General features: G+C 36.1%; 2 protein-coding genes across 6 annotated transcripts; one reads left to right on the top strand and one right to left on the bottom strand.

Annotated features, from left to right (window-relative positions):
• Positions 1-1,039: 1,039 nt before the first annotated feature.
• On the top strand, positions 1,040-11,805 carry LOC104231468 (uncharacterized). 5 transcript variants are annotated; one of them, XM_070172173.1, is made up of 17 exons: positions 1,040-1,192; positions 1,291-1,406; positions 1,492-4,312; positions 4,389-5,216; positions 5,300-5,824; positions 6,036-6,098; positions 6,169-6,336; positions 6,435-6,503; positions 6,574-6,702; positions 6,912-6,968; positions 7,039-7,218; positions 7,346-7,537; positions 7,634-7,687; positions 7,777-9,741; positions 10,195-10,446; positions 10,668-11,228; positions 11,315-11,805. In XM_070172173.1, the coding sequence occupies exons 2-17, from the start codon at positions 1,293-1,295 to the stop codon at positions 11,599-11,601; spliced, it is 8,265 nt and encodes a 2,754-aa protein (XP_070028274.1). In that variant the 5' UTR covers positions 1,040-1,192; positions 1,291-1,292; the 3' UTR covers positions 11,602-11,805. The 5 variants fall into 5 exon arrangements, with proteins under 5 accessions (XP_070028274.1, XP_009782804.2, XP_070028273.1 ...); XM_009784502.2 differs by having other exon boundaries at positions 7,774-9,741; XM_070172172.1 differs by having other exon boundaries at positions 1,041-1,192; positions 5,303-5,824; positions 7,774-9,741.
• A 612-nt stretch (positions 11,806-12,417) lies between these two features.
• LOC104231505 (cellulose synthase A catalytic subunit 2 [UDP-forming]-like) lies at positions 12,418-19,489 on the bottom strand. The gene is made up of 13 exons (XM_009784520.2): positions 19,227-19,489; positions 18,212-18,625; positions 17,859-17,958; positions 17,589-17,772; positions 16,418-16,684; positions 15,988-16,333; positions 15,755-15,892; positions 15,531-15,656; positions 15,205-15,417; positions 14,799-15,075; positions 14,346-14,542; positions 13,918-14,268; positions 12,418-13,458 (listed from the first exon to the last, which is right to left on the bottom strand). The coding sequence occupies exons 1-13, from the start codon at positions 19,305-19,307 to the stop codon at positions 12,877-12,879; spliced, it is 3,276 nt and encodes a 1,091-aa protein (XP_009782822.1). The 5' UTR covers positions 19,308-19,489; the 3' UTR covers positions 12,418-12,876.
• Positions 19,490-27,246: the final 7,757 nt, after the last annotated feature.

Raw genomic sequence — 27,246 nt, 5'->3', positions numbered from 1 at the left:
TTCATATCATCTTTCATTTTTTTAATTCATCACCCTTTAAATAGTAAAAATATCTAAAGAGTTGTGCTAAGTCCTATAAAAGAATGTATGTTATTGCATTTTACTTCTATTGATGAATTTTACATGATATTTTAAAAAATACCGAAAATTAACCGAACCGTACTGATACCGAAGAGAAACCGACATGATTGATATGGTTTCGAAAAGTCTAATTTTAGTTATACATAATAGAATAACTGAAAAATTGGTATGATACAAATTTTATAAAATAACCGGCCGAACCGAACTATTGACACCCCTACTTATTTGGTTTGATATCTTTTTAGAGAAAAACGAATCCAAATCGAATCATTAACACCCTACAGTTATCCAAGCCCTCGAAAAAAAATTACTTCCCGATTTTAACTCAATTCCAATCGAGATTCCAGGAAAATTTAAATAGAAATTGAATATTTTAGGTCTTAATTAATTGCCATGTCGCCATTCAAAGGACGCATCGGGGCATGTGTAATAGTCAAAAAGCAGTTGTATATGTGAGTTACTTAAATGAATGACACCCATTCTTTCTTTCTTTTCTTTTTTTGTTAAAGAAAGAACAAAAATTGCATAATTATAATGCTACCTACTGATAAGTGAATGTCCCCTTTTCCCTGTAAAAATCAACTGTTGTCATAATTTCATTTGTTATTGAGGAGATTGCACATTTACTGTAATTGTGAGTACTTCCTTAATTTGCAACACATTTTGGCTAAAATTGTCAAATTATGCATATTTGTAACACATAATATTACGACTAGTAATTAATTATTGAAATTGGCTTCTTGGGGAAAAAAATAATATTGGAAGGAGCATTAAATAAAAAGGTGTTGTTGAATGTTGATCTAGGAATTTATTAAATTTTGTTTTTATTTTCACCTATTAAATTTGGTTTAAATGCACAGCAACTTTGAAATAAATCTCAAACATAAAGTCTCACTCACGAACCAGTAGATTTATCCAATCCAATCGAAAAAGTAAAAGAAAGCTCCTTATCCAATCTAAAACAAAAAGTCTTAGGCGGGAAAGCCAAGTAAATTCAAATTTCAAATCCTTCCTTATCGTTCCCTTAAATTCCAACAGTACCCAAAATTCAAAAACTAAAGAAGGAAAACTGAATGCCCATGTTCAATTCGTGACAATTTCTCAATCTCAGGTATGTTTTGCCTTCCAATTTTTGCTCTTTTTTTCTTTGAATTTCGTTGTTTCTCTTCCAATTTTTTGCCTTCTTATTGACTAATGAATAAATAGCAGAGATGGATTTTGATAATATGAAAAGGAAGGAACTACAAGCCCTATGCAAGAAACATGGAATTCCTGCAAATTTAACTAACTTGGAAATGGCCAACAAACTTTCTTCAATTATTAAGGTAATGAGTATTTCTTTTTCGTTTTTTGAGTTAAAATAGAAATTTTGAGTTGTTGGTTAAATTTTTGTTATTATGGTATGGGCAGGTAAATGATGAAAAGCCCTTAACTCAAGGGCGGTCATGTTTAAAGGTTTTTGATGAGGCTGTGAATGATAGAGAGTCTGATGTTGTAAATAGGACACTAAAGAAAGTGAAGTTTAGTCCCGAGAATGAAATTTTCGAGTTCACAAAATTGGTTGAAGTGAAAAGTAGAGGGAGGAGGAAGTCAATGTTGCACAATAACAGCGTGAGTGTTAGGAGTGATGGTGTAAAGATAGGCATTTTGGATAGTCCTGTTAGGGTTACGAGGTCGCGGGGTATGAATTTGGAAGATGGTGTTAGTGAGAAAAAGGGAAGGACAAGGCGTACAAAAGATAACGTACTTTTAGTGAATGAGAGTGAGGATGAAGTTGGAATGACCAAGAGACGATCTTTGAGGAACAAAGAAGTAGTATCAGCACAGGAAAGAAGGGAGGAAAATGAGGGTGTGAATGAAGGTTTAAGGACGAGTAGAAGAGTTAAAGGTGAGATAAATGCTAACAAGAGTGCAGAAGAATTGGATAAAAGGACGAGTGAAAAAGAAATTGATAGGGCAGAGAAGAGGGACAAGAAAGTCACGTTCGCTAGTGATGATCAGATAATGGAGTGCATGAAAGCTGAAACGAAAGCCAAGGAGATGAAAAGAGGAGGGAGAAGGAAATCGATTGCTCATACTCAGACCTCGCATGTCCAAAATGAGGTAGATGCTAAAGTAAGGGACGAGGTTTTGGAGAAGCCAGCAGAACGGATAACAAGGTCTCAGAACTTGAAATCAGTTGAGGATTATGTGAGTAACAAAAGGAACCAAACGAGGGGTAACGAAGTTACTGAGAGAAATGTAAAACTGCTTTGTACAGAATTTGTTGAATCTTCAGTTGAAGCTGCCAACAATGAAGTTAAAGTAACCACAAGAAGGTCTCAGCAGAATAAAGTGGTGGAGGAGGCATCCCAAACGGCTTTGAAGAGGTCAAAAAGGCAAGCTACTAAGACGGAGGGTGCAAGATTCACAGTTGAAGCTGCCAATGATGAAGTTAAAGCAACCACAAGAAGGTCTCAGCAGAATAGGGTGGTGGAGGAGGCACCTCAAATGGCTTTGACGAGGTCAAAAAGGCTACATAATAAGGTGGAGGGTGCAAGGTTGACTGATGATATTTCTAAAGATAAGATGGTTACTAGGGACATGACTAGAAATCAGTCTAACTTGGTTGTAGAAGCTTCGACATCAGAAGTGGTTCCTCAACTTGATGAACAGGTAGAAGTTCCTCTTAGAAGAAGCGATAGGCGCAAATCTGTTTTTCCTTTGGAGAAATTGAGAAGTGATGAGGCTGTGGCTGTAAAGGAGAAAAGAAACTTAAACGTTAAGGATGACGAGATGGAGAATAAAGGTAAAAAAGACGAACCCCTGAGGGCATTGAAGCGGTCAAAAAGGCTTGCTACACAAGTGGAAGACTCAGTATTGGCGAAAGATGATATTGCTGAAAATAAAGTGGTTGATAGAGGCATGACAGCAAGAAACCAATCTAACTTGAAAAGAAACGTTTCTTCAGTGGAGACTCGGTGTAAAACGGACAGGCCAACTGATTCTCAAGGGACAGTTGAAGTGGGTATCACACTTGAAGAACCGGGAGAAGCTCCTGTCAAAAGAAGTAATCGACGCAAATCTGTTGTTTCTTCTTTGGAGAAATTAAGAACTGATGAAGTTGCAGCTGCAAAGGACAAAAGAAATTTAGATGCTAATGATGACAACGTAAGGGTTAAAAGTACAAAAGATGAACCCCAGAAGGCATTGAAGAGATCAAAAGGGCTTGCGCAACAAGTCGAAGATTCTGTACCGGCTAAAGATGATATTGCTGAAAATAAAGTAGAAGAGAGGAGACGCTCTGGAAGGAGTGCTGCTAAAGCCCATGTAGACACCAAGATATTGGACGGTTCAGTGCAAGAAGAAATTGCAGTGGTAAAAGAAGAGAGGAGACGTTCTGAAAGGACTGCTTCTAAAGCCTATGTAGACACCAAGATATTGGACAGTTCAGGGCAAGAAGAAGTTGCAGTGGTAAAAGAAGAGAAGAGACGTTCTGAAAGGAGTGCAGCTAAAGACAGTCTAGTCACCAAGATATTGGACAGTTCAGTGCAAGAAGAAATTGCTGTGGTAAAAGAAGAGAGGAGACGTTCTGAAAGGAGTGCTGCTAAAGCCAATGTAGTCACCGAGACATTGGATAGTTCAGCGCAGAAAGAAAAACCCGTGGTAAAAGAAGAGAGGAGATGTTCTGGAAGGACTGCTGCTAGTCTCACTCTTGTAACAGTTTCAGATGAAAAGAAGGAAAGTGGTGAGAATAAACTGACAAAGAGAAACTGCACCCCTGTTCCAGAAAAAAGATCTACCAAGAACAAGTTCGCCCTGCTAGATTTAGATTCTCTGAAACAGTCCACAAGTACAGCAAAAACAAATGTGGAGGCAGCAGCAGTTGATGAAAAGACTATTACTGCTGGAAAGAAGCAGCAGGGTCAACAAAAAAGATCAAATTTGGAAGTAGAAGCTCCTACATCTGAGGACATGGAAATAGTCAGAGAGTCAGACAGTAAAGAGTGTGATATCTCAGGGTCAGAAGGTGCTACGAGCTTCTTAAAATCAGGATTGAATGAGCTTGAAGCTGTTAAAAATGATGTTAATATGGTTTTCGCTGGAAGCAAGGATGAAGCAGTTGCTGACTCGAACACACTAGCTGAAAATCTGAAGGAGAAAGGACCACTTGTAGATGCAAATGCTTCTCCGTCTGAAAATAACTCCACATTTAAATGCCCTCCATTCAGCGATCCATTCAGCTCCAATGGTAGTGTATCTGAACCTTAGTTAATATTATGCATTTTCTTGTGAAGAATGCTAATTCATTCTTTTGTGTTTTGCAGCTAGACCCGATGAGAAAGTAGTTGATGAACTTTTGCAGTCTGACCATGAAGCGCCTCCAAGCAAAGGCCTATGTCCTAGTTCTGTTTTGGCTGATGATGCAATTCCAAAGGACATAACTTCTGACAAGCAGGAGCATGGTGCAATTGCAGCAGATGATGCAGAAGAATTTGATACTGAATTATCTAATGAAGTTATTGATAACTCTTCACTACACCATAGTGATAACATGGAAGAGAACCTTGAGTCTGGCCTTAAAGAACAATCAGAGACTGGATGTATTGTTGATGAAGGAGTAACTTATGGTGAACAGGAGCCTGCAAGCAATTTGGCTGATGATGCAGTTCCAAATGATTCAACTCTTGACAAAAAGGAGCATGGTGCAATTGCAGCGGATAATGCAGATGAATTTGGCACAGGATTATCTAATGAAGTTCTTGATAACTATTCACTAAACCAGAGTGATAATATGGAGGACAACCTTGAGTCTGGTTTCAAAAAACAATCAGAGACTGGATTTATTGTTACTGAAGGAATAGCTTCTGGTGAACAGGAGCTAACTGTAACGAACTATGCCAGAGAGTTTGATGCGGGGTTGTCTAGTAATGTCTCATTGGCCAGTGTAGGTGCTTTCAATCTGAGCAATGAGATGGAAGTTAAAAATTCTGAATCTGGTCCTCCCATGGAAAAAGCAGAAACTGGATTTATTGCTAAATGTGATGGAGATGCACCTACCTTCACAACTCAAGGTGAATTACATGCAGAAGGATTTGCAAAGTTGGAGGAGGCTACTAAGGAATTCTCGCCAATATCTCAACCTGATAATGATGGTATGCTTTGTTAATGTTTGGTTATGAATGTTTCTACCTATTCTTTGCATTTCACTAGCTGTTGACTCAACGTTTGAATGTAGCAGCAGGCCTTTCTAGTGCCGTCACTTTTGAGAAATCTTGTGATCATGGAAAGCAATCAACGTTCAGGCCCAGGAACAGTCTTGATTGTGGTATCCAAACTTCTTCGGAGCTAGCTAAATATAATGAAGGTGAGTACTTGGATGATCAGGAAAACGAACTGGATGAGGGTGTGAGATCCATAGAGCTCGAGGCTACTGAAGGACAAGAAGAGATTATTGATGATGAGCAGCTCAGAAACAGCAATGACAATGAAGACGGGTACTTGGAAGATCAGGAAAATGGACCTGATGAGGGTGTGAGATCCATAGAGTTCGAGGCTGCTGAAGGACAAGAAGACATTATAGATGATGAGCAGCTCAGAAACAGCAATGATAATGAAGACGGGTGCTTGGAAGATCAGTATAATGAACCTGATCAAGGTATGCAGCAGCTTGGACACAGCAATGACAGTGGAGGCTCAGTTGAGGCGGTTGCTTCCGAGAAAACCGTCTCAAGTCCAATAAAAGCAGTTCTAGATTTTCAAGGTAGGTAGTATTTTCTCATCTCATACTGGTCATAGGAATTTCATACGTATTACATTGTGATGCTCTGTTGAAACATAGTAGTATTTTCCCTTTAAGCAAGAGCGACTGTTATGCTCTTCATAATGATTAAACTTTGCAGTTAAGTAATCGAATCTATCCTTTCCTTTTCTCCAATTTGCTTTTGAACTATTGTCATTGACATCTCTTTTAGTTGCAGAAACTGCTGTTGTTGGTGATGACATCGCATTAGAGGACAGTGATGAAGAGAAGCAAGGTAGTTATGATGCTTACTTACCTTCTTGTTCTCTTTAATTTGCTCATTTCTATACCTTCTGTTGCAACAGGTGAAGAACTTAAAGTTTTGTTTGCCACTCCTGGTGATGTTTCACATTCTAAAGAAGAATCAAAAGCTTCTTTGGAAGGTGATTCAAGGTTGAAAGAAAATAAAGTTACTTTGGATAAAAAGGTCAACAATAGGGAATTTGATGAGAATCTCAACAGAAGGGGGCAAGGTTAGCTTCAGAATGCTTCTTTTTACATGTGTCATTTGTGTAATTTATTGCTGTAATTCACTTTTAATTCCCGCATTTTGCTATGTGATTTTATGCAGCTTCTTCCGTCAGTGGTAATGATAACTCAAGTCTTCAAAGTTCTGTCCATTGTGATGAACATGGCCAAGGTTAGTCCTGGACTTCTTCTTCCCTAAAGATTATATGTTACTTACAGCTTGATTTTACTATATGTTACAGGAGAAATTTTGAAAAGTTTGTTTGCCACACCATTTGGTGGTGGAAGCAACAAGGTAGAAATAGCAACTTCTATCGAGTTGAATGAGACAAGCAGTCAATACACGCACAGTGGCCATGCAAATGAGAACAGTTAGTTTTTCTTCCTTAATATGATTTCCAAGCCATTTTATTACTTGATTTATGTTCTTTTATGAAGCCCTATTTTGAAATTTAGGTTGTTGAGAACAAGCCAGTTAATGTCATTGCCAATTTGCCTGCAGTTCTTTTTAAATCATCATTCACCATATTCATTAATCACTTTGTAAGTATCTTTTGACATGCAGCTTTTCCCTCTGCAGGCAATGGCTTGACACAATCTGTAACTCCTTTAAAAGACACATCTAATGACGAAGAAGGTATTTCTAAACTCATTTCCTGGTTATGTAAAATTTCATAAAGCATGTCTAACTCATTAACTTGATGCAGCCGGAGAAGAGCTAAAACGTTTGTGTGCTACGCCTTTATTTGTTTCACGATCCATTGGAGGCGAATCTTACCATTTTCAAAGCCAATTGAGTGGAGAAGCAATGACCATGGAAGGACTCGGCTCCAGTGGAAAAAGAAATCCAAGTGTACCTGTCGGTGGATTGATTGAGGACGAGCAAGGTTGGTTCTGAAATCCCTTTCTTTTGATATGATCTTTTGGAAAAACCAGTTTCTGTTTGCCCTCTGGATTTTCTTGGTTGTTCTTCACTTTCTTTTTTGTTCTCTTTGGTTTCTAACATTTGCTTAGAGATGTCCATTGTAACAGGGGAACACCTAAAGAATCTATCTGCCTCACCAATCTCTGTGAAAAGCACTAATGAAGAGACTACTTCTACCAAAGGAAAGTATAGTCAGAGTCATGAAATGGAAACTTTTTGTAGCAGTGGATTAGAAAGAAATGTCGGTGAATGTGAAGATGGACTTGCTGGAGTCGACCAAGGTAGTAAATTATCCCCATTAACCATAATGTATTTAATTGCAGTTTGTGTTTGTGTTAGCTTCTTGTACTAACACCGAAGGCTTATTTTTCTTATAGCTCGTGAAATCTCACATATTGCTGCTTTCAACTATGATGATGGAAGTGAACAAGGTTAGTTCCGAAGTATCTCTCCTCCTATCATCTTCTGTTTGCTGCTTGATTGTGCATATTTAATAGCTTGAATTCCTGATGCACAGAAGATCAACTGAAAATGCCGTTTGCTTCACTCATCAATACCCAGACTCTGAATCAAATGGATGGAACATCAAGAAAGACAGAAGAGCTTTCTACTCAAGGGCTCTCCCATAACACAGGTTTAGCAGTTGCAAATCCAAGTGCTGTGGATCTGTCAGAGTCTGACAGCATACATTCTAAACAATCGGAAGACAATATTACAGAGTCTGAGTGCATTAAAGGATCCAGTTCTCTTGAAGAAGAGAACAACGAAGGTCAGGGTAATATGCTGTCTGCAACATCAGCTAAAAGCATGACTCCATTACGGAAAGATGAGCTTTCATCTCAAGAACCTAAGACAGCAGATGTTGCAATGTCGGGAGAAATGGTTAGAGACCAAGGGATGAATACAAGACCTGAGAGCAGGTTTCAGGAAATGGTTGACATAGAGGAACACGGAACTGATGAAATAGTGGCTGACAGGGATTTGTTGCTAAGAGATACCTCTAAAGCTCTGGAAGAAGACGTTGATGTTGAAATTGCAAACCAAAGCACTTTTGCTGTTATTTCAGAGCCTATATTCAACGATGCTGATTTTTCTGAAGAGCAAATGCTGGAGATTAATAAGAGTAGTCCTGAGTCCAGCAAACCATCTGATGATGTCTACAATGAAGAGAATACTGAAGATCACTTGAAACTGCTGTTTGCTACACCAATCAAAGGAACAAGTCCGTCCAGATTGAGTGAAGCTTCTACTTGTCAACTGAAGACAGCAATGATTACAATTGCTTCTGAAATGGTTGGTAGGGAGCCTAAGTGCAAAGGGTTTGAATTTTCTGGAGAGCCAGTAACTGTGGAGATCATTGATGGAAGCTGTGAGAGTAGAAAAGGATCTCGCTTACTCAAGGAGAATGAAGAACAGGTCAAACGAGGGGCTTTGTTTGCTACACCATCCAAAAGCGCAAGTCCGCTTCAATTGGAGGAAAGTTTTGGTTGCCTATTGGATACAACAGAATTAGCTCTCTCGACTAAAGGCATTGATAGCAAGGCTAGGAACAAAAGTCTAGGCTGTCCTTTAAGAACCATGGAAGCAAAAGAAAGTTGTGAGCCTTCTAAACACAGTGAAGCATTGGAGCACATTGAAAGTTCTCTTCAGGAGCCCGAAATTGAGGAAGCAGTGGCTGGCAAGGATTTGTTGCTAATAGATACCTCTGAATATCCGGAAGAGAATATTTATGTTGAAATTGCAAACAAAAACACTTCAGCTGTTATTTCAGAGCCTGCATGCGACGATCTTGAATTTTCTGAACAGCAAATGGTGCTGGAGACCCATAAGAGCAGTCCTGAGTCAATCAAACAGTCTGACGCTGTCAATGAAGAGAATAGTGAAGATCACTTGAAACTGCTGTTTGCCACACCAAACAAAGGAACAAGTCCTTCCGGTCCCGAGTCCTTCAAACCATATGATGCCATCAATGAAGAGAATAGTGATGATCACTTGAAACTGCTGTTTGCTACCCCAATCAAAGGAACAAGTCCTTCCAAATTGGATGAACATTTTACTTGTCAATTGAAGACAGCAATGATTGCAACTGCCTCTGAAATGGTTGGTAAGGAGCCTAGGCGCAAAGGGCCTGAATTCTCCGGAGAGCCACTAACTGTAGAGATTGTTACTGGAGGTTCTAGTAGCACTAAAGGATCTTGCTTGTTCAAGGAGAATGAAGAACAATTTAAAGGAGGGCCTCTGATTGCTACACCATCAAAAGGTACAAGTCCACTGCAATTGGAGGAAAGTCCTTGCTGTGAGGAAGATATCTTTAAGGATATGGATGGTGGTAAGTTCCTTAGCTCTCAGGAACAAAGTTTTGCACAGTATGAAGATCGTCAACTTCTTAATGAAATGATAGATGACACTGGTGAAGCTACACTCAATTGGTTTCAAACAAACGATGGCAGTGTTCTCAGAGAGACAGAGCTGGAGACGCAAAAAGGTAATCTTTTTACTCCTTTTCAACATTTTGAACCACGTGCACTAAAGGACACTCTTAATAACATCTGTACACGGTTTTTGCAAAGCTGCTCTGTGCAAAATTCATTTGCATTGTCTTTAAAATCTTCAACCACCTCCTATGGTAAATTAGTATGTTAAAAATAACAATACAAAATTAAATTTGCAGATTGGTATATGTAAGATTAATTGCAAGTCTGATTATACTATAATGAATTCTCAATTGTTACAATGATAAATTTTGTAATGGTTAAAATAAAGTGCAGTGGAAGAACAAGAAACTAATTTATCAGATGCATGAAACTTTTTAAATTAATTTTTTTGGAACACGGTATAGAGGGAATATAGTATTTACTCTTACACCTTTCTCATTTTCTATTTTGCAAAATCCCTGAATAGATGCATAATACTAACATTTATACTGCCAATGCTGTAGAAAATGATTCTGTCCCTCAGTTCGAGCCCTTGCATGAGAAAGGCGAAGTCACAGAAGAAGATGCTCTTGCTGAGGGCCAGGCACACGATCGTCAAATGACATCTCAGGAATCTCCAGAAGATGAAGCAGCAAAAGGTGGTTCTGTTAGTGATGCAGTTTGCCAACAACCAAACATGCTTCTAAGTGACATTGAAACTGAGAACATACCTCAGGAGAGCTTAAGGAAGACTGATGGCACTTCTATTAGTGCTGGTGAGTTCATTAAGTCTGTATGAGCTACAAATGAAAGAAAAAAAAGCTTTCCTTTTTGCATGAAATTTGTATATACAGGCCATCCATTTCCTCGTCTTACAGCCAAAGAGGCAATTATATGAAGATTTTGTGATTTTTTACTTTCAAATATCTTGAATTTTTTGCTCTATTAATATTTTTCTCTCCAATATTAGAACTGCTTATATCTTTATGAATTTCAGAAAGTGGAATTCTTGATTTTGATGCTGAATCCAGTACACTAAGAAGTCAGGAAAAGGTTATCATCACTTTAGAGGAGACTAGGGGAGATGAAGAACAAAACCTAGAAGTGAGAAATACCAGTAATGCTTTCCAATACAACACTCCGAATAACGATGAAGATGCAAATGAAATCTCAATAGTTTGGCCTGCTGATAAGCAGTTCCACTTTCCAGAACATAATGTGATAGAAAATGTTGCAAGCACCAGGGAGTTAACTGCTTCAACAAATGAATGTCAATATGATTTTAAGGAAGTTGATCTTGCTGTTCAGAGGGATAGACTTACCGTTTTTGAATCAAATGAGAGCACGTCTATGAATGTTAAGGATTCAGTTCTCACCACACAAATGGACCTACCTGGAATATTATGTGAAGAGGCTCTGAGTGAAAGTGATCAGGGGAAGTCCTGCGAGGCTAATCAACAGGACGAGTTTTCTTTTGATAAAAAGGAGCATGAAACAACAGAATCTGTGGTATCACCCTCTTATAAATCTCGTGCAAACATTAGCTTTATTGAGGAAGGTAAACTTTCATCCACCGAATTTGTATGTTCTATTTCGAACTTTAAGCTTTGACTATACCAATTATGGATTTGTCATGTCATTTAGGCTTTGCTGGTGAAGATACCTTGATGTCTGAGAAAAAAAATTCCTTGGCTGAAAAGAAAGAACCATTTACCCCAGCAGGTGTAGCTAAAACTTGTTTGGCCGAGCAGTTGAATTCCACTGTTAAAAAGAAGAATGTCAGAACCATTCTGATACATGGAACCCCAAACAAACAATCCCAGAAAGCTGACATGAAAGAAAATGATCCAAATGTGAAGGGAAATATTGGCACTTTAACAGCATTAAGACCAGAAAAGAGGCGTGCTCTGCAAATCCTACCATGGAAATAGAAGAAACATTTCTGTAGTTGTTTTCATTTTTTTCTTCTTTCATTGGTCTTTTAGTTGATGACTAAGCATATATTTCATGCCCTATATTACTGTTACATGAGATAAAAGCCAGCAACTTTCGTTTTATGTTTTTGTATTTGTTTGTGAGAACTAAACGATTGTAATTTTATAATGTCTGTTATTTCATGGGTTTGATTTAAGTAACCAAGTTTCAACAGATCAAAGCATACTTTTTGGATTAGTTAAACTGAATTATTCAAAATTAGAAACTGGAAGTACACAACAGCAAAAATAACTCATCATAACCTTTTGAAATGCTGTGAAGCTAAGGTACCTTGTTTTACCTGCCAAGTAGTTGTTTCGTCACAAACCACCTGTGAGCTTCATTTCTTTTTTTCAACTGTAAAAATTATTTCATTATTTGACTTTTGATGCAAAAGATTTTGATGAAGCAAACTATTTCAATAATATATCCAAAAATGAGGAAGTAGAAAAAATCTGTATACGCTATAAAAAATACGATCTTTATAGATTTATAGCTTTGCGTCTAAAAAGAGATAATAATGTCCAACAAGCTGATCGTAGCCCAATTAAAATGTTCTGCAAAATTATAGCTTGAACATCAATAAATAGCACTGATGCAGTATGTACGAATATGCAAATAATAGCATCTACAATAATACAACAACATAGTATTCCAGATTCCAATATCACTTTCTTGAAATGGCAAACATGGAATGAAGTTCTTAATTAACATTTCTGCCTGCTTCCCTTAGTGAGAGAGGGATATCAGCAACCAAAAAGTACATAAAAGTCTGAGACAGGGAAAGTCTGGATATGGAATTTCAGTTTCTTGAAATTACAACAGTGGAATGAAAATTCTTAATTACTGATGAAATTTCTGACAACAATTTTTTACGTGTGAAGTCCCTTATTAAGAAGGGGTTGTGGCTTACCACAACAAATTTTATGTTTCAGTTGGTATTACAAATATTGGAACTCCACCGCACTCCAAGCCACAAATCCTAAAATGTATCAAAAGAATCAAGAAACACTTTGCAAAAACAAATATCAATGTGTCTGCTATTCTGCCCTTTATACACAATCATCAGAGCTCATTCTCTGCTTCTCCAGCTCAAAAATCTTCGTCGTCGATGACCAAATTGTCAGGAGATAAAGATATCCTAGTTCCTTCTCTCCCTGAGTTTGAGCTCTATTTCATTTTCATACAACCTTTCTACACTGAAGCCACATAATGCTTCCTATTTCTTGTGCTTACTCGCAGTCCAACCCGCACACTTCTAAAACAAGTCCACCTCTTGCCGTGAATGGGTTGACTCGGACCCATAATAAGGAAAAGATAGATGCCAGAAGGATAGACCAGACAACAATGATGGTTGGAACTTTATTTTGTCTGCCCATCACACCTTTGAGGAAGGGATATAGATGAACAATGACCCATAAGGCGAAGAAAAGCCTACCGAATAGAGGACCCCAAGAATCATAACCGTTGTTGATTGCATCCGAAATTCCAACTATGACTCCAATGATGTTAATAATTAACAAAGTCATAGGAGGAATCAACAAAGATGTCCACTTGAACAGATAAAGCTCAGAAAACTCCCCGTCGTCTGCTGCTTTGGAAGTAACAGTGAAGCTAGTGCTGACACCAGCCAAAACTTTAAGAAGACCTTGGAAAAGAGCAAATAGGTGAGATGAGGCACCACCAATGACCCAGAACTGCTCGTTTCTCCACCAGTCATCAATAGTAACACCTCCCCATTGCATCTCAAGAACACTCGTGGCAGCAATCATTATGAAAAGTCCCATGAAAAGAATGCTAGCATAGTTACTAATCTGCAAATCGCAATGAATTTTCAGCTAAAATATCATGCGATGAGTTGAATGCTGTGATGCATTTTAAGTTTGCCTAGAGATAAAAGATTCTGGAACTGAAAATAGTATCAAACTTTCAAACTGGTGGCCTAATCACTAGTCCCGGACAAATATATAAAGACAAGAAATTGGAGCAGCTGTCTCCTTCTAGGTACAGCACAACCAAGATAACAGGCTTCTTGCTCTAAGAAACTGGGGGGCGAGGGGAAAAAATCAAATTAATAACCGCACAGTTTCAGCTGTTGCCTAGAAGTTCACCTGTGTGAAATAGTACTTTAACTCAAATATTATTCTAAGGCAGCTTATATGAAAAGAGGGATATTTTGCGTACTGTCATTTCCAGAACTGAAGATACAAAGTCCATGTAATAGGAAGAGTTGAATAGAATATAAAATAAAGCTCGAAGCAAGAAATCCTTACCTCTGGAACAATAAATTTCCCAGTAAGCAAACAGACAGCTGGCAATGCACAATATGCGATCAAAGGAAGAGAAGTCAATGGGTAGACCACTGAGTTTATGTAGGAAAAGCGCTCCAGCGGCTTCAGCCCACACCCATATCCATACCAAATGGGACAATGTTTACTCAAGAGAATTTCAACAGATCCCAAAGCCCACCGCAGAACCTGGTGAAGACGATCTGAAAGATTGATAGGAGCTGACCCCTTAAACGCAGGCCTTTTGGGCATGCAGTAGACAGATCTCCAACCGTGACAGTGCATCTTAAATCCGGTAAGGATATCCTCAGTAACAGATCCATAAATCCATCCAACCTGGCGGTGCACGACAAGTTAGACCAAATAAATGCAGAATGCATTCCAGAAAATAAAAACATCAGCATGTATTTTACCTCTCTACCCCATTCTGTTTTATCTTCATAACCACAACTAATGACATGTATTGCTTCTTTCAGGAGAGATGCTGATGTTGCTCCTGGAGGAATGCCACCATCTTCTAGAAGTGTTGAAGCAACAAATACTGGTGATTGTCCAAATTTCTTCTCAAGTTTTATCTGAGGCATAAGGGTTGCTTTTTCACTATCAATTCCTGCAGCAAAAAGCAAGTTAACGACAAATGAACGTACAAGAATCTGAAGTTTCACCATGAGTAAGGGAAGAAACATGCTCCAGAGATTTTAACTCAGATATAATCCAAAAAGAAGAAAGTTAAGACAGAGGAACTTCGAAATTAGAATGTTTGCTAACCAAATAGGCAAATTGAAAAGGATCCAAACTCATTAATCTAAATACTTAAGCCTACAAATTAGCCTTAGTGGTGGCTTCTCAAAGTGTCCATTCCGTACCTTCAATTCCTTCCTCGATATTTTCAAGGGCGTGAATTTGTGGTGAAGCCTCTTTGGTTTTAGTTTTCTTTTTGTTATCCTTAGTTGTTTTCCCTTTCTTATGCTTCTTTCGAGAACTGAAACAACAGCAACACCATTTCGGCCAGCAGTTGCATGTTTTTCCTGGAGGTTTCGTCTTCTTTGGAGCATCATAACCATAAAGTGCTTGCCTCCTGAAGACACATCCAGTACCCACGTAAATTGGACCCTGGATCCCATCAAGTCCTTTCATATTGATCTGTTAACGCAAATGGCATAAAATTAGCTTTCTGTCAGGCAGCTAATAGTGCATATCGTATACTTATGCACAAACATAAACACTGCAACATTGCATAACAAAAACCCCAGAAGAAAGCTTCTTACGTACATCAAAGAAGACCACATTGCGGTTGGAGTATCTGTCATGCCTGTCAATACCATCAAACCTTTGCGGAAATTGTACGTAGCATATTTTCTTTCCTGAAGTGGGGTCCATCATAAAGCACATAGCTTCTCTCAGTGCCTTACTGTTATTTATATAGTGATCACAATCCACATTGAGCAAGTAAGGAGCATTTGATATGACCGCTGATACCCGCATCTAAAATCACATTTTAAAAAAGGGTCAAAAGCCTATCCAATGCTTTTTTTTTTTTTTAAATTAAAAAAAAAAAGAGGGAGGGGAGGCAGAAGAAGAAACAAACAACGACTTACCAAAGCATTCATGGCACCAGCCTTCTTGTGGTGGTCAAATCCTGGACGCTTCTCACGAGAAACATAGATAAGGCGAGGCAGTATATTCCCTTCAATATCACGGACACCATCATTACCCAGGAAGACCTTTTCAATTTCATAAAATGAAAATAGGTTAGGTCACAATAGTACAATCTTAAAATATCTCCATTGAAGTTAGGCTACAAAAGAGATCAGATTTATACCTGAATCATTCCAGGATGATCCCTGACAAGATTTCCGGGCCAAGGCGTTCCATCTTGCATAGTCCAGCCATCTTCGGGAACCTTTTGTGCCGTGGCAACCAGCCCATTTATCCGAACCTTGAATTCTTCATAGTCTCTCTGCACAAAAAGAATGGTAGCAAGTTGTCTGAGCAAAGAAATTTTTAGTCTTACCACACGGGGGAAAATGATGTAAAACTTGATAACTTGCACACCTTCATAGCACGACGTTCCCTCACAAATGATGGATGTACTTTATTTTTCAGATAATCAACCTTCTGGGAGAAATACCACTCCGGGGCCCGAGGCTCTATGTTGAACTTCTTGCAGAATGGGACCCATTTCCTTGCGAATTCAGATGTTTCAGAGAGAGCCTCAAAAGTAAGCATGGCAGCACCATCGTCAGAGACATAGCACGAAACCTTGTCCACCGGATAATCCACAGCGAGAATGGAGAGAACAGTATTTGCAGTAATAAGCGGAGGTTCTTTCATGGGATCCACCGTACTAACAAATATATCTATAGGGGCTAACCCAGAAGGCTTTCCTTCTTTCTCATACCTGAGAAAAACATTTAAGGTAAGGACATGACCAGAGAGGCATGTATGTATACACACAGACACACCTATTATATTATGCATATACCTCAGAGATAGCCTGTCCAGGTATGTCTCTCGCACAATCGGAAACCATTTAGGGAACTGATCAAATATCCACGATACCGCAAACCATATTTCACATATGATAGAAATCAGCCACAATGCATATGCATCATTGACAGGATGCGTTATTCTATAGTGGAAAAAGAGCCCAACAACAGCAAGACGAACTAAAATGAGTAATCTGTATGGGCTCAGCCTACTAGAGGAAATAGGCAGCTTTCTCGAAAGTGGTTGTCTGCCTTCATCCATCCTGCAAACAGAGATAAAATAAGAAAGACAAATCTTACTGATACAAAGAATGTTCAAATAAAGCAGTGATTGGGTTTTAGAAAGTAAGGTCCTCGCTGGAATAAACAGACATGCAACATGTTATACCCACAACAACAAAAGATAAGTGGCAAAAGAGATGGACTATGCTGTACAAAAATGCTTCAATTCAAGTGACTAATCTGCAACATTTATCCCCTATGTTTCATATCTTTTTTTATGCAAGTACAACTTACATTTGCTTAATTTTTTGTTAAGAAAAAATGGTAATTAATTTCATTGGGAAGTCTCTTTGTCATTAAGATTCTTTCAAAAGGAGAATAACTCCAAAGCCAATTAGACAGTGCAGAGATTCTAGTTTGATCAATAAGCAAGTACATCCAAGTCACAAGCAAATCTACCCCAGGGTGCCAAAACTACGTCAATGCAGCAGCTGCAGAAAAAAGGTGGATGGACATCCATCCATGATTAAATTTTGTATCCCTTTTGATCAAGGGCTCAGTGTGGCTACCATTTCCGTTAATGAGATTTCCCTTTCACATACTTATTGAAACAAAATGACAACTGAATTAGTTTTTTGAAAGGCGCAGTAACCTGCACGAGACTAAGTTGCTGTCTGGTATGATCAAACTTCTTAAGTCAGTCTCAACTAAAAGAACCTCAAAAAAAATCGAAACACATGTGACATGATCAACTTTTCACGCCTTGTACTAAAGTAAGAAAACCTTAGTACTTGAGTATTTTCTTCAGCACATAGTTCCACACAATCAATAACATCTACAGCTTGCAACAACTGCAAGTCACCATCCCACAAATAAAATAAAGTGCAAGTCATATCACAGATCACTCATGAGGTTGGTTAAAAAAAATGGAACGCATACACCTACTTGGGCAAATCGGGATCATCCAGCTCATCTCCATCGTTACCACCACCTTTACCGCCTCCGTGCTTAACCACCTGTAATTTATCATTCTGTTTTTTCTTCCAGTCCTCCATTCTTTCCTTCCATGCAACAGTCCCGTATCCATAAACTGCCAAATCTTTCTTAGGATCCATGGGCCGAGGAGGCACTGCAAAGTATCAAACACATTAGGCCCTCTAATACTGGAAAATTGGTCAAAGAATTAAAATTTAGCACAAACATGTTTTAACTTACAAGACATGGAATCAGAATAAGGCACAGGATGAACTTTCTTTCCGCGACCCATAAACGGTGGGATGATAAGAGCATGCTTGTCAGCGGAAATTGTATCATCCTAAGCGACAAATCCAAAAATTGCAACTTTTTAGCCAAAATTCAACAGACAACAACAACAACAACAATCCAGTATAATCCCACAAGTGGGGTCTGGGGAGGGTAGTGTGTACGCAGACCTCATCCCTACCCTAAGGAGTAAAGAGGCGGTTTCCGAAAGACACTCGGCTCAAGAGAAAAAAAAAAGACAAAAAGGAGACAATATTAATTCAAGAGAGGGAGAACAAAAAAAATTGACAATCTTGAGGGATTACCTCTTGACCATAAGTAAGAAGAGGGATCTCTGAGTGAAGAGCAGCAGGATCTATTTCTGATGGGGTAGTAAGCCCAGAAGCATTATGATTGGTACCGCGGCCAAGACGAGAAGAGAGTGCAGCCTCAGACATATATCGAGGGTTACCATGGTAATCGAACTCATGGTCTAAGTCATCAAATTCATCATCTTCATCATCTCCATCAACTCTGGGGCTCCCTTTAATGCGCTTGAACCGAGTTTTGCATTGAGGGCAAGCTTGATTTCCTTCTCTCCTTTCATACTCATAGCATTGTCTGCAAACAGGGAATGCACATTCATTGCAAGCGATAAATGGCTCCCCATCTACTGTAACTTCAATCTCATCTCCACAAATCTGGCAAATCTGCCCACTTAATTCTTTCACAGAAGTTACCTGTAATTAATAAACAATTAAGAAATATCAACACCTCTTCAGATCAAGAATTTCCATGCTTGGAATTCACAGAGCCCCATTTAGAAAAGTTCTAGAAAAAAACAATCTTGGGCATGTAAACAAACTTACGCAAAAAGAATGCCAGTAATAGGCTTTAGCAGGCTCTGAAATCAAGGGAGCTTAAAAGTGGTGGTAAAAAAAGAGAGCCAATTTTGGCAAGTTAAATCTAGATATTGCACAATCAAAAGCAATGAATTAGGGATCTTTACTCAGCTGAAGTGAAGCACTAGAAGACAACACCCTCCCCCCAAAATCTGTGCAAACTTGTTTGAGTAAAATCTAAGAATCCAGCAAAACGGAAGAAAAAGTTGTGAACTTTATCCTCAAAAATCACACCTTTTTTGCACAGAAACAGGAAATGAGGAAATGGTAACTTACAGAAAGAGCAAAAATGTGGTCAATAACACCCCACCGACAAAAAAAAGTAGCAACTTTGAATGGCAGTTTGACCTCAAATCTCCTTGAAATTACTCAGAATGGAGCTAAGAAGTGAAAGAGATGAATACAAGAAAAGGTAAGATATTGAAAAGGCAGCACTTACTCTTCCAACTTCATCAGCATTGATGACAACAAACTCATTCCTATTGTGTGAACCAGCAACTAGCCTCCCTTTAGTATCCATTACTTGAGCAACACAATCAAGAATGGAGGAGATAATACCCGCTTAGCACATTAGGAGAGAACCCCCGTTACACTACACATTCAAGAAAAGCACAACCCTTTATGACACTGCTTTTAAACACCCATTACAAGTAACAACAACCACTCTTCTCTCAATTATAGAAATAATAATGAATGAAAATGATGTATAAACATACACATACCAGTATATTATAGTAATGAAATAAAATTTAGTGGGGATGGAGGAATATTATTATAAATGTGGGGAAAATAAAAATAAAACAAGAATTTGGTGATGTGAAGAAAAAGACTCTTTTGGGTTTGTAGAGTTTTTTTTTTTTTTGGGGGGGGGGGGGGGAGATTCTTTTCTTGTTACTTTGAGAGTAATGGGGTTCACTCTCTTTACTTGGTCAGTGGAGTAATATTTATATGCTGAGCTGTGGGGGTGGCGTGGATCAGAGAATGAATGAACAAGAAGCTAAGGGATCCACACAAAGACAATTTAAAGAGAGAGTTTGGAAAGTTCAACGCGTAATGCACAAGGGACACTCAGATCTGTTGGATAGATCTTTGATAAAAATGATCAAAGAGTGAAAACAAAAAAATGGGGCATGTGGGGTCCAATCTTGGTGGTGGTGGTGGTGGAAGTGGCCCCACCTAGGGAGGAGGGGCACGGTGGTTCTTGGTGGTGGGGTGGAGGGTATATTGGTAAATTCAATGGTTAACTGGTGTTTTTAGGCTTAATGAGTCATTAGATGTAGTAGTTATTGTTGATGGTATGAAAGTTAAGTGATGGAGTTGTACTAACAATAGTGAAGATGAAATAAGTGATATTTAAGGGTTAAAAGAGTCAAATGAGAGAGAAAATGGTAGTTTTTGGTAATACTCTATATATACACTGACATATTTGTATGCATTATTATTATTATTAATGTAATTAAATGGACTACTACATTATTATAGTGGAATACCATTTTTCATACTCTAGTAAAGAGGTAAGTGAGGAAATGGTTGAGTCACGTGCTCTACATGTGAGGGTTGATCGAAGGTTTTGATTAACTAATTAACTAATATTGAATAATTAAGGTTCCACCATGTAAAGTGCATTTTACGTAAAGGTAAAACTTGTTTAAACACTATTAGGAATTTTAGAAATGAAAATTATTAATATATAACCTCCTAAATGCAACAATTTTATAAATTACATTTTTCATCTGTTTAAAAGTGAATTAATCTGATAGAGTTCGTATAGCATGGAAGAAATATACAGCTGCCAAATATTACGCCCACTTACATACACAACCTATTGAGCAAAATAAACGAGGGACGAATAATACATTCAATTTCTTAATTATTAATAAATTTTAATTTTGATCCTTATAATATAACTAAGTACATTTAACCTTTATTTTATTAAAATGTGTTTTTGTTCAATTTTATATGAATACTACTTACATTTAGACTATACTTATAAATGCAGAACCAGAATTTGAAGTTTATGGGTTACAAAGAAAGAATTACAAGAAAACACACATGAATTTACACCATAACAAAAAATGACCCATGTTTTTAAGTTTTACCCAACCTAGCCCATATTGTACATATTTTGAAAGCACTAGCAAATTTAAATTTTGTGTTCTTACAACCGTTGCTTCTAAAAAGATATGGAGTTAAATTTGTCTTCTCACAACCATTGCTTTCACTCTCTCTTCTTCTCACATCATCTACATATGTTTCACGGAGCCGTGTATTTTCTGCTTCTCCCCCCGTATCAACTGATTGCAATGTAAGAAAATTAAAGAGTAGAAGTCCACCATTGAAGTCCATTCAAAGCTTTGCTTTCGAGAATAGGATTTTTTGAGTTTATTAGTTGTTTGGATTGGGTGTTGTTCCAATTTATTGAAAATATCAAAAGAAGTTCAAAATTTAAAATTTAAAGTGATTTGGAGAAGATTTGAGTTAAATTTCAGAAAATGACGCAAGAAAGGAGACGAAGTCAGTTTTTTGTATAATTATGTATAATCTTGTATAATAGTGTATATGAGTGTATAAAAACATCTTATACACTATTATACAATTTTATACATATTTATACAAGCGTTTGTAGACGAACTTCTTTCACGATTTTCAGTTGCAATTCTTGTTAAAAACCAATCCAAATCTCCATTAAATAACATCAAATTTTATATACAACATACTTATACTATTTTTAACAAGTTTAAATAACACTCACTCCAAAATTCGCACAAAATGAAATTCGGAATTTAAACCCACATATTTAAGCTTGTTAAAAATTTAATTTTCATCACCCAAATGGATTTGGTTTGTTTAACTAATATTTGAGTCACAGTCACTGAATCAAAAATTAACTTAAAAGCTTGAGCAATCTTTTTTAAAAATTAAATAGTAATTTCGAGAACCTATTGGAGTTGAATGTTGAGTATTAGCCTATTATTTTTGGGCTAGTTGGTTGTAAATTAAAATATGGTCTATAAAATTGAAAAGTAGGGAGCCCAGTTGTTCTTATGCGAAATTTTCCCTTCTGAAATTGTTACTGAACTCATAATTCGTCTTAGTTATTGGGATCACAATTAAATATTTATATATATATTTAATGAATTTTCTAATACAAATACAGTGTTTAAGCAGAAGTGACTAATTTTTGATCAAACCTGCACTTAATAAGCTAGCTCATCTCTGAATACTTAGAACTATATCACCGCATGAAATAAAAGTACAAACTTAACGTAATATATGATTAGTCAAATGATGTAACCATATATTATTCGGTAAATTTGGGAAGATTTACAAATAGGGGATCACAAATGCATTCGCCAAATATCACAAAAATTAAAATTATATTTATTGATAGTTCAGAGATCAAAAGGGTAAATTTCGATCCCAAGCAAATACTTGAGTAATCAGTTCTAGTCCGACCTAAGCCGGAGTACAACATTCCTTGGACAAAATATTGTCTTAATAACCTTTTTTTTCTTCAGAAAATATTATTTAGTCTCCAACTAAACACTGTAAAAAATATTTTCAGAAAATAAGTTTTTTTTTTTTTTAAAAAAAAAAAAAAACCTTTTAGAGGCAAAAATATACTAACACCTTTTTACTACAGCTAGTCTACTTTTTGCTATTAGTTGAATCGATTTTTACCATATCTTGAGGAGGTCAACATTGCCATACATCTGAATTTTGCTGCCTTTCTTATGATAACAGCTGCTGGCCTGTATATAGTTTCTATTTTTATTTGTTAAGAGTACAAACCATTGTTGCGTTGAAAAACTCCATATATGGTAATACGATGTTGATGCACATGCTCCAGTATATGATTTCATATGAGGAATTCAAACAAGTATATCGGATGGGACTTTTTTTTTCGTTTTTTTTTTGTTCATTGAAACATATAATTTGTGGTGCTTGTTATAGCAATTCTTAAACAACAATAAAATTGTGCTCGAAAACAAAAAATTTAAATTTTTTTCTACAGATTTTTTATGGTAATGGCTATTACAAGTTACCAACTATGACCATGTTAAATAATCATGGAGATAACTTTTGACCATGAAAACCTCATATGATAAAAGCCTTTATATATAGAGAGATGAATCCCGTATTGAATTTTTCAATGCGTTTTTGTTACTCCCAATTTACTTTTTCATTTTGGTTCAAAATAAGTGTTCAATTATGTAATCAAGAAAGAATTCTCTTTGTTTTTACAAAATAACCTCTATGTACATATTCCTAAAAAGTTTTCTTACTCCTCACATTAGATGTTTAATTAGGGGTAATTTAGTCATAGTAGGTATTTTTGTATAGAATTTAGTATTTTTTTAATGGGCGTGCTAAAAGCAAATTGGTCACTTATTGTGAACTGGAGGGAGTAGTTGTTGTACCAAATATGAACAGATAATTAATACGTAATATCACAAGGTTAAACTTTCGTTATCTCGTTGCATGCTAATAGTTAGTTAGTATATAGCTTGTCTTGACTTGGCAATTCCATTCAATATAAAAACAAATTAAATTTGACTCAGATTAGTCATTAACTTCCTTCTTAACCATACTAATATTTTTTTAACAGTGTATTAGCCAAAACATTGACAAAATTAACATGGTTATTTTCGGTATTTCCACAAGCTGCTATTGATTTAACAAAAGGGCTTGGATTGGATTTGCTAGATTTTTTTATATTCTCATTGACGGAGCGGAGCTAGAGCTTGGGTAAATCGGTCGAACCCAACTTTAGTACAAATCATATATTTATTTTAAAAAAATCATTGAATATATATAAATTCTTACTTTAGAGAACTCAATAACATAAAAATGTTAGAATCCCGAGCTCAATAACTTTTAAGTCCCGGCTCTATCACTGCTAGAAGAGTAGCAAAGCTGTAAATGAGTGAGTGAAACGAAAAGGCGAGGATCGATTTTAAAAACAGTATATTTTCTAGCCGATATTTTCACTCTTGACTTTTGTCATGCAAGGAAAGTAATATGGATCAATTTTATGTTAGCGTTTGGACATAAAAATTTAGTTGAAACTTAGAAAAAAGAGTTTTTGAAGTTGTGTTGAAAATAATTTTTAGAAGTTAAAATTGTGTTTGGACATGCATTTTAATTGAAAAAAAGTTAAGTATTATGAGTAGAAGAAAATTTTCACCTAAAACTGCCCTAAACCAATTTTTGAAAACTTGAAAAAAAAAATAATTTTTTCCTCAAAAACTAATCATATTCCATGAACAAACAATATATTCAAATTTTATTGTTGAAAAGAAGCAATCAAAATTTATGACCAAACGGAAGCTATAATTCTTGATCTTTTTTCTGAAGGACATAATTTTTTCATTGTTCAAGAATCTCTCTTTTTTTAGACTCCATGCCATAAGGAGAGAATAGTCAATTGCACAATGATATTAAATGTAGAAGATACAATAACTTTATTTTCGTTATTAATTGTTTGTCTAATTTGTTGTGAATTCATTTTTGCCGTACAATAGGGGCCAGCTAAAAAAGTTGGTGCAAAAATATCTACCATTCACAATAATAATTTCCTCCACTCCTTTGATTGATATCACATCAATTTGCCGACACATAAAAGAAAAAAGCTTTATGTTTGCTCACAAGAAAGGGAAGTTACTGGCATGGTTACATATTCTACTTAATCTAATTTAACAACAACAAAAAAATTAGTATAATTTACTTAATAGTCCTAAAAGTACTTCAACCCATTTTTGATGAACAAGTACTTCAACCTATTTTAAAGGGGAAAAGAAAAAGTGAAAGATTTTTTGCCTTACTTCAAATACAATAATTATTTCTGTTGTTGTTGGCTATAAAAAATAATAAAAGTTGCTAGTTAATATCGAAGAAAAATTAAACCAACTTAAACATTAAGTGGCGTTTGGACATAAGAATTGTAAAATTCCCAAAAAACAGTGGCTTTTTTTTTCAAGTAAAAATGATATTTGAAAATTAGAGTTGTGTTTGGACATGAGTATAATTTTGCGTTGTTTTTGAAGTTTAGTGGGTGATTTGAGTAAAAATTTTATAAAACGGCTTTTTGGAGTTTATCAAATTTCCGAAAAATTTCAAATTTCATTTTTAAGTAAAAATTAAAAATTTCAGGGTCAAATACTGATTTTGAAAAAAAAAAGTGATTTTTTTTAAAAAAAGGTAAATATTCTTATGTCCAAAAATTTTCATGTTGATATCCAAAGGTGTAGTTGGAGTTTTTATCATCTACTTTATGCTGATTTGATATACAAAAATAAGAGCGGAGTGGTAATATATACTCTGATATTTGAATGATTTTGGCCTAAAAGAAATAGAAACCAAAGTGCACTGAAAAAGTGACTTCAATAATTGGAGAAAGCAAAAGGATCAACAATATTTCTATTTGATATAATAGTATTTCTTTTTTCTTGTAAAAGTCCCCACATTGTCCTATATCATGCATCACCGACAGCACAATTAATTCACGAGTTTCTCATTTTATAAACCGTGATTTAATTGGTGCAAAAGACTAAGTAAAAGTGGAATTTTTTGTCTATATTATCGCAATTATTTCTTTATGACACTATGTTTCTGTAGAGAATAAATTCTCTTGATTGAGGAAAGGGCACTAGAACCACAATTAATTGAAATATAGCTATAGAACCATAAAATTTTTATTTGTTTATTTTATGATTTGCAATAACGTGAGGGGATTACAGCTAGGTTCGGGCTATTGAGAGTGTCTATACATGGGACAAGTGCACGCATAGGCATTCTTAATTAACCGTATTTGTTTTCTCTCGAAATTTTAAATTAAAATCTTAATTTTAGGATAATTTAGGATATTTTTGTCCTGAAATTTAGAATGCATTGTGTCATTTCTACCTATATACATGTTGACTTCTAGCTCTCTAAACTCACTAGAATAAAACGCAATAAAATTAACAAATTGTATAGCAAACTAAGGTTAATTAATTGAATTAAAGAAGCGAGAAAAGTAGCAGCTAGCAAGTAGACCACTTGAAAATTCCGAATAGTTAATACACATTATAAGTGAACGAGTGATAAGATTATGTGAGTCGAAATCAAAGGATATGAGAATCTTAGAGGGGAGAAATAAAGGAGAAAAAAAAAAAGAAAAAAAAGATATGTCGCACAGGGTTTTCCTATTTACATCTCCCGTGTGGTTTACATGCTATTATATAGGTGGAAGTTTATCCAATGCGCACACAATGTTCACCTCAAAGTGCTCGCCTCAAGGACAGAGACTGACAAATATTATAGCGGCCGCAAATTTTCTCTCTTCCAGAAAAAAAAAAAAAAAACGATAGAAGAGATATTAGAAGAACAAAAGCATGTGTACAGAAATGCACCCTATGTTTTCTCAAATAAGGGGATTCAAAACACCTATTCTCTCTTCATTAAAACAATTTCTGCAAGGTGGACCCTTTTGGATGCTTCATCTATATGTTTGTCTCCTTTTATCTCGATTTAAGTTATATACGTCTACGGTAACACAATTAGTATTTAGTAGGCGTTTGGACATTAAAAAAAATAATTTTTGAAAAAGAATAATAATTAGAGTTAAGTTAAAAATAATATTTAGACATGTATTTCACTTGAAAAACTCATTTTTAAAAAAAATTCCAAAAACTTACAAAATTCTATAGACAAACACATTTTTGAAAAGAAAAAAAAAACTCTATGGAGAAATGGGTCCTTAAAATAGTTGACTTATTATAGCAAATGTATTATAGAGATTTACCTAAAACTACATGTAATTGACCTAATCCTGTAATATTGTTTACACTGTGCATGCCTAGAAATTATATTCTTTTGAACTTTAAATTACCCCCACACCCACACCCACACCCTATTTAATGTTCTATGACCTATCTGACGACTATGACCTACATTTATGTCAATATATATATATATATATGCAGAATTTCCCCTTTTTTCTCCTGTTTTTATTGTTAAAAATGTACTAATGTTTATCAAAAATAGAGTACAGATAATTGTGTCTTTGAATCTGATGAAATGTTGAGACTGAAAAATTGTATATTAGAGTTCTGAGAGTATCCCTAGTTTGCTTGTTGTTGGAGAATTCAGACTTGAGAGTAATGAGTGAGTGGCAAAAGGGAGTGAGCCAAAAAGTTTATATTATATTGTTTGCTTTGGAAGCAAAGTAAGAACAAAGGGGAAGTGATATGTATATTCTTCCAGGAAAATTATAGATAGATGGCATGCATGCATGCATGTGCTGTGATTTGGATTGTTCATTACTCTACGCCTATAATTACTTACACTTTGTTTGTTTAGCTTATGAAGCCTATGATGTGAACGATAGAGGATAGTGAAAGCTTTTGCAAATTTTATAGAACCACGACTTCCGACTCCAAATATGAATATAAATGTAAATTAGTAAAGTAATTTCT

This window comes from Nicotiana sylvestris, chromosome 4 (genome assembly GCF_000393655.2).
Source record: "Nicotiana sylvestris chromosome 4, ASM39365v2, whole genome shotgun sequence".
NCBI classification, from domain to species: Eukaryota; Viridiplantae; Streptophyta; class Magnoliopsida; order Solanales; family Solanaceae; genus Nicotiana; species Nicotiana sylvestris.
The sequence above is the reverse complement of the archived record's forward strand: the minus strand, read 5'-3'. Positions and strand labels throughout refer to the sequence as shown.

Excerpts from the sequence above, each read along its gene's own strand:
- LOC104231468 (XM_009784502.2), top strand. The coding sequence starts at position 1,293 with ATGGATTTTGATAATATGAAAAGGAAGGAACTACAAGCCCTATGCAAG. Across the intron at positions 4,313-4,388 it reads CGATCCATTCAGCTCCAATG|CTAGACCCGATGAGAAAGTA; the intron begins GTAGTGTATCTG and ends TGTGTTTTGCAG. Across the intron at positions 7,688-7,773 it reads TGATGATGGAAGTGAACAAG|AAGATCAACTGAAAATGCCG; the intron begins GTTAGTTCCGAA and ends CCTGATGCACAG.
- LOC104231505 (XM_009784520.2), bottom strand. The coding sequence starts at position 19,307 with ATGGATACTAAAGGGAGGCTAGTTGCTGGTTCACACAATAGGAATGAG. Across the intron at positions 17,959-18,211 it reads TTCTTACTTATGGTCAAGAG|GATGATACAATTTCCGCTGA; the intron begins GTAATCCCTCAA and ends TTTGTCGCTTAG. Across the intron at positions 13,459-13,917 it reads GGAAATTTATTGTTCCAGAG|ATTAGTAACTATGCTAGCAT; the intron begins GTAAGGATTTCT and ends TGCGATTTGCAG.